Source organism: Oncorhynchus mykiss, chromosome 19 (assembly GCF_057628025.1).
Source record: "Oncorhynchus mykiss isolate SJ-2025 chromosome 19, ASM5762802v1, whole genome shotgun sequence".
Taxonomy (NCBI): Eukaryota; Metazoa; Chordata; class Actinopteri; order Salmoniformes; family Salmonidae; genus Oncorhynchus; species Oncorhynchus mykiss.
This window is the reverse complement of record NC_143040.1, coordinates 69,834,250-69,841,749: the sequence shown is the minus strand read 5'-3', so window position 1 is coordinate 69,841,749 and position 7,500 is coordinate 69,834,250. Positions and strand designations below refer to the sequence as shown.

Here is a 7,500-nt window from a genome sequence, read left to right as displayed (position 1 = left end):
CCATTCTGATGCATTTCCCCAAATTCTCTACATTGCCAGAAATCCTGGTTGGAGGAAAGTTACCAGGATTTGCAACCCAATGCCTACTGTTCGTTCCCTCAAAGTCCCTCAGTTTAAAGTCTTACCTGGAAAATCTGGACACTGGAGGGAGACGTCTGGTGGTAGATCTCTGTAGCACTGATGTAGTCATCTCTGACACCCTCTATATATGCACCCTGCAGAGAGAGAGAGAGATAGTCAGCTCTGACACCCTCTATATATGCACCCTGCAGAGAGAGAGATAGTCAGCTCTGACACCCTCTATATATGCACCCTGCAGAGAGTGAGAGATAGTCAGCTCTGACACCCTCTATATATGCACCCTGCAGAGAGAGAGAGAGATAGTCAGCTCTGACACCCTCTATATATGCACCCTGCAGAGAGAGAGATAGTCAGCTCTTACACCCTCTATATATGCACCCTGCAGAGTGAGAGATAGTCAGCTCTGACACCCTCTATATATGCACCCTGCAGAGAGAGAGAGAGATAGTCAGCTCTGACACCCTCTATATATGCACCCTGCAGAGAGAGAGAGAGAAAGTCAGCTCTGACACCCTCTATATATGCACCCTGCAGAGAGAGAGAGAGAAAGTCAGCTCTGACACCCTCTATATATGCACCCTGCAGAGAGAGAGAGAGAAAGTCAGCTCTGACACCCTCTATATATGCACCCTGCAGAGAGAGAGAGAGATAGTCAGCTCTGACACCCTCTATATATGCACCCTGCAGAGAGTGAGAGATAGTCAGCTCTTACACCCTCTATATATGCACCCTGCAGAGAGTGAGAGATAGTCAGCTCTGACACCCTCTATATATGCACCCTGCAGAGAGTGAGAGATAGTCAGCTCTTACACCCTCTATATATGCACCCTGCAGAGAGTGAGAGATAGTCAGCTCTTACACCCTCTATATATGCACCCTGCAGAGAGTGAGAGATAGTCAGCTCTGACACCCTCTATATATGCACCCTGCAGAGAGTGAGAGATAGTCAGCTCTTACACCCTCTATATATGCACCCTGCAGAGAGTGAGAGATAGTCAGCTCTGACACCCTCTATATATGCACCCTGCAGAGAGTGAGAGATAGTCAGCTCTTACACCCTCTATATATGCACCCTGCAGAGAGAGAGATAGTCAGCTCTGACACCCTCTATATATGCACCCTGCAGAGAGAGAGATAGTCAGCTCTGACACCCTCTATATATGCACCCTGCAGAGAGAGAGATAGTCAGCTCTGACACCCTCTATATATGCACCCTGCAGAGAGAGAGATAGTCAGCTCTGACACCCTCTATATATGCACCCTGCAGAGAGAGAGAGAGATAGTCAGCTCTGACACCCTCTATATATGCACCCTGCAGAGAGAGAGATAGTCAGCTCTGACACCCTCTATATATGCACCCTGCAGAGAGAGAGATAGTCAGCTCTGACACCCTCTATATATGCACCCTGCAGAGAGAGAGAGAGAGTCAGCGCTGACACCCTCTATATATGCACCCTGCAGAGAGAGAGATAGTCAGCTCTGACACCCTCTATATATGCACCCTGCAGAGAGAGAGATAGTCAGCTCTGACACCCTCTATATATGCACCCTGCAGAGAGAGAGAGAGAGTCAGCGCTGACACCCTCTATATATGCACCCTGCAGAGAGAGAGATAGTCAGCTCTGACACCCTCTATATAGAGAGATATAGCCAGATGCACCCTCTATACAGTGGCAAGAAAAAGTATGTGAACCCTTCACATAAATTGGTCATAACATGTGATCTGATCTTCATCTAGGTCACAACAATAGACACACAGCGTCTGCTTAAACTAATAACACACAAACAATTATACCTTTGTATGTCTTCATTGAACACACCTTGTAAACATTCACAGTGCAGTGTGGAAAAAGTATGTGAACCCTTGGTTAAATAACTGGTTGACCCTACTTTGGCAGCAATAACCTCAACCAAACAGTTGAGGTCAGGACTGACTGGGCCACTCCAGAAGATGTATTTTCATCTGTTGAAGCCATTCTGTTGTTGATTTACCTCTGGGTTTTGGATCGTTGTCCTGTTGCATCACCCAACTTCTGTTGTGCTTCAATTGGCGCGGCAGATAGCCTTACATTCTCCTGCAAAATGTCTTGATAAACTTGGGAATTAATTTTTCCGTCGATGATAGCAAGCTGTCCAGGCCCTGAGGCAGCAAAGAAGCCCCAAACTATGATGCTCCCTCCACCATACTTTACAGTTGGGATGAGGTTTTGATGTTGGTGTGCTGTGCCTTTTTTTCTCCACACATAGTGTTGTGTGTTCCTTCCAAACAACTTAGTTTCATCTGTCCACAGAATATTTTGCCAGTAGCGCTGTGGAACATCCAGGTGCTCTTTGCGAACTTCAGAAGTGCAGCAAAGTTTTTTGGACAGCAGTGGCATCTTCTGTGGTGTCCTCCTATGAACATAATTCTTGTTTACTGTTTTATGTATCGTAGACTCGCCAACAGAGACGTTAGCATGTTCCAGGGATTTCTTTAAGTCTTAAACTGACATTCTAAGATTCTTCTTAACCTCATTGAGCATTCTGTGCTGTGCTCTTGCAGCCATCCTGCAGGACAGCCACTCCTAGGGAGAGTAGCAACAGTGCTAAACTTTCTCCATTTATAGACCATTTGTCTTACAGTGGACTGATGAACATCAGGACTTTTAGAGATAATTTTGTAACCCTTTCCAGCATTATGCAAGTCATTAATTCTTAACCTTGGGTCTTCTGAGATCTCTTTTGTTTGAGGCACGTTTCACATCAGGCAATGCCTCTTGTGAATAGGAAACTCATATTTTGTGAGTGTTTTTTATAGGGCAAGGCAGCTCTAACCAACATCTCCAATCTCGTCTCAATGATTGTACTCCAGGTTAGCTCCTGACTCCTGACTTCAATTAGCTTTTGGAGAAGTCATTAGCCTAGGGGTTCACATACTTTTTTCCAACCTACAATGTGAATGTTTAAATGATGTATTCAATATAGTCAAGAAAAATACAATAATTTGTGTGTTATTAGTTTAAGCAGACCAATTTATGCAGAAAGGGTTCAAATATGTTTTCTTGCCACTGTAGGGGGGGGGGGGGGGGGGGGGGGGGGGCGGGGATCTGGTGCTTCTGTTCAGCATCACCTAGATCTGTTCCCAACCAAGGAGGGCCTACAGCATCACCTAGATCTGTTCCCAACCAAGGAGGGCCTACAGCATCCCCTAGATCTGTTCCCAACCAAGAAGGGCCTACAGCATCACCTAGATCTGTTCCCAACCAAGGAGGGCCTACAGCATCCCCTAGATCTGTTCCCAACCAAGGAGGGCCTACAGCATCACCTAGATCTGTTCCCAACCAAGGAGGGCCTACTGCATCCCCTAGATCTGTTCCCAACCAAGAAGGGCCTACAGCATCACCTAGATCTGTTCCCAACCAAGGAGGGCCTACAGCATCCCCTAGATCTGTTCCCAACCAAGAAGGGCCTACAGCATCACCTAGATCTGTTCCCAACCAAGGAGGGCCTACAGCATCCCCTAGATCTGTTCCCAACCAAGAAGGGCCTACAGCATCACCTAGATCTGTTCCCAAGCAAGGAGGGCCTACAGCATCACCTAGATCTTCTGCACAGATTCTGCCAGACCTGGGACCTGACAGACCTGGGACCTGCCAGACCTGGGACCTGACAGACCTGGGACCTGACAGACCTGGGACCTGACAGACCTGGGACCTGACAGACCTGGGCCCTGACAGACCTGGGACCTGACAGACCTGGGACCTGCCAGACCTGGGACCTGACAGACCTGGGACCTGACAGACCTGGGACCTGACAGACCTGGGACCTGACAATTAATCTCAGTAAGACAAAAAATAATGGTGTTCCAAAAAGGTCACCAACCAATAATTCTCAAAATGGGACAAACACAAAATTGAGACTTTGCATTTACTCAGAATTATGCCAAAAAAAATCTCTGTGCAAAACACCAAGTAATGCATGAATCTAAAATCCAGAAAACAGCCGTTAAAATAAGCCCCATGAAGGAAGCGATTCCCAAAACCTTTCATAACAAAATCATCACCTACAGAGAGATGAACCTGGAGAAGAGTTACATTACATCATTACAAGACTGTATATAGACATAATATGACAGTTTCCTAACCCTAACCTGGAGAGAAGTCCTATCAGCCGGCTGGTTCTGGGGCTCTGTTCACAAACACAAACACACCCCACAGAGCCCCAGGACAGCAACACAATTAGACCCAACCGAATAAAATATAAATTATAAAAATACAATTCTTGACACATTAGAAAATAATTAACCAAAAAACAGAGCAAACTAGAATGCTGTTTGGCCCTAAACAGAGAGTACACAGTGGCGGGATACCTGACCACTGTGACTGACTCAAACTTATGGCAGTCTTTGACGATGTACAGACTCAGTGAGCATAGCCTTGCTATTGAGAAAGGCCGCCGTAGGCAGACATGGCTCTCAAGAGAAGACAGGCTATGTGCTCACTGCCCACAAAATGAGGTGGAAACGGAGCTGCACTTCCTAACCTCCTGCCAAACGTATGACCACATTAGAGACACATATTTCCCTCAGATTACACAGACCCACAAAGAATTCAAAAACAAACCCAATTTTGATGAACTCCCATATCTACTGGGTGAAAAACCAAAGTGTACCATCACAGCAGCAAGATTTGTGACCTGTTGCCACAAAAAAAGGGCAACCAGTGAAGAACAAACACAACCCATATTTATGTTTATTTATTTTCCCTTTTGTACATCATTACAAGACTGTATATAGACATAATATGACAGTTTTCTAAATGTCTCAATTCCTCTGAAACTTTTTTGGAGTGTAATGTTTACTGTTCATTTTTTATTGTTTATTTCACTTCTGTTTATTATCTATTTCACTTGCTTTGGCAATGTAAACATGTTTCCCATGCCAATAAAGCACTTCAAATTGAATTTAATTGCGAGAGAACGAGGGAGCGAAGTTACACTGTTCTTGAAACCGTGAAATAGTTATGTGTTAATATTAGTATATTAATATTAAATTCTGAAAATAATGATGATGTGTGTTTCTCACCTCACTGGCCAGTTTCTGTTGTACAGTCAGGTAAAACTTGTAAAACAGGCTGAGGGTCAGAGTTCGTCGGTAGGTCACCATGCCACCCGGCGCAGAGGGGTGAAGGGTCATCTCCTCAGCCAATGAGGAACAAGCATCCTGCAGAAGCTCTTCCCCCCACTGTTTTCCCAGAAGTCTGCTGGCTGTGTTCTTAGCCATGACAGTAGTAGCAGCCATCCCTCCGTAACTAAGGGCCAGGTGCTTGACGACGGTTGACCCCTCGGCGAATGTCACACTCATCCCTGACGTCACAATGCTGATGTCATCCTCACGACGAGGAGACTGCTTATAGGCAGCAAAGTGCTGACCCTACACCACACACACACACGCACAAAGATAGACACAGAATGTGATTCTACAAGATGCCATAATTGCTATTCTACTCTGTGTGTGTGTGTGTGTGTGTGTGTGTGTGTGTGTGTGTGTGTGTGTGTGTGTGTGTGTGTGTCTGACCTTCTTGGTGTACGGGATCAGGACACATAGAAGAACCTCCTCAGGTGTCAGGATGGTCTTTCTGTAACCTGGGAAGAACTTCTCATCCATCACAACCACACGCTCACCACCTAGAGAGAGACAGACAGACAGACAGACAGACAGACAGACAGACAGACAGACAGACAGACAGACAGACAGACAGACGAGGATGGAGAGAGGGGGAAAAATAGAATATTTAAATACATATGTAAAGGACTAAGGAGGCTCGTGTTTTATGTGAATGGTCACATGACATTTCCTGTCTGTCCCCAGTTTTACTGTGAGAAGTGTCAAAGAGCAACAACCTACCTGTTCAAACGATGGACATGAAACAAGATGGCTGCGATGCAAAATAAACAATATACTTAATCCAGGCTGTAAAGAAAGGAGAAGTGATTTACCTTTGGACATGAGCGTGAGCTTGCAGCCAGCAGCCATAAAGACAGGGTTGAGGTCGGAGATGGGGCTGGCAGTCATGATGTTACCTCCAATGGCCTGAAGGAGACACACACACACACACACACACACACACACACACACACACACACACACACACACATACAGGTACCATACAGGTCAAACATGCTTGTATTGCATATCTGTTGAACGTGTGTGTAAGGGATTTCCTCCTCCTCTTCGTCTGAAGAGGAGAGGCGAGAAGGATCGGAGGACCAATGTGCACCGTGGTAAGTGTTCATGGTTCTTTAATATGAGAAACTCAACATGAACACACAACAAAACAATAAACGTGGCAAAACCCGAAACAGTCCTATCTGGTGCAGAGAACACAAAGACAGGAAACAACCACCCCCAAAACACAACACAAAACAGGCTACCTAAATATGGTTCCCAATCAGAGACAATGACTAACACCTGCCTCTGATTGAGGACCATATCAGGCACATGTGTGTGTGTGTGTGTGTGTGTGTGTGTGTGTGTGTGTGTGTGTGTGTATGTGTGTGTGTGTGTGTGTGTGTGTGTGTGTGTGTGTGTGTGTGTGTATATGTGTGTGTGTATATGTGTGTGTAATACGTACTGCCACGTTGCGTATCTGTAGTCCAGCGAACCAGCGAAGTTGCTCCAGTACAGCGTTGAAGACTTCAGTCTGGTAGAGGGGCAGTTTACCCACCGCAGCCTTCAGCACATCACCCAGCAGGGTCAGGGAACAGGACGCTCCAAATACTATACCTACAACACACACGCACGTCAGTAACACACACACACACACGTCAGTAACACACACACACACGCACGTCAGTAGCACACACACACGTCAGTAACACACACACACACACACACACACGTCAGTAACACACACACACACGCACGTCAGTAACACACACACACGCACGTCAGTAACACACACACACACACGTCAGTAACACACACACACACACGCACGTCAGTAACACACACGCACGTCAGTAACACACACACACACGTCAGTAACACACACACACACGTCAGTAACACACACACACACACACGCACGTCAGTAACAGACACACACGTCAGTAACACACACACACACACACGTCAGTAACACACACACACACACACGCAAGTCAGTAACACACACACACGCACGTCAGTAACACACACACACACACACGTCAATAACACACACACACATACACGCACGTCAGTAACACACACGCACGTCAGTAACACACACACACACGTCAGTAACACACACACACACACACACACACACATGTCAGTAACACACACACACACACGTCAGTAGCACACACACACACGTCAGTAACACACACACACACACACACACGTCAGTAACACACAGACACACACACACACATTTTCATTCAAATATTAAATGGGCA

At 46.0% G+C, this 7,500-nt stretch overlaps 1 protein-coding gene across 7 annotated transcripts in view; it reads right to left on the bottom strand.

Annotated features, from left to right (window-relative positions):
• xdh (xanthine dehydrogenase) overlaps positions 1–7,500 on the bottom strand; it is a 50,680-nt gene that overhangs the window by 26,324 nt on the left and 16,856 nt on the right. For all 7 annotated transcript variants that reach the window (XM_036955272.2, XM_090211629.1, XM_090211628.1 and 4 more), the window contains 5 exons: positions 6,693–6,844; positions 6,058–6,151; positions 5,636–5,745; positions 5,144–5,491; positions 126–215 (listed from right to left, as the gene is read on the bottom strand). In XM_036955272.2, the coding sequence (XP_036811167.2) occupies positions 126–215; positions 5,144–5,491; positions 5,636–5,745; positions 6,058–6,151; positions 6,693–6,844 (794 nt within the window). The remainder of the gene's footprint in view (positions 1–125; positions 216–5,143; positions 5,492–5,635; positions 5,746–6,057; positions 6,152–6,692; positions 6,845–7,500) is intronic.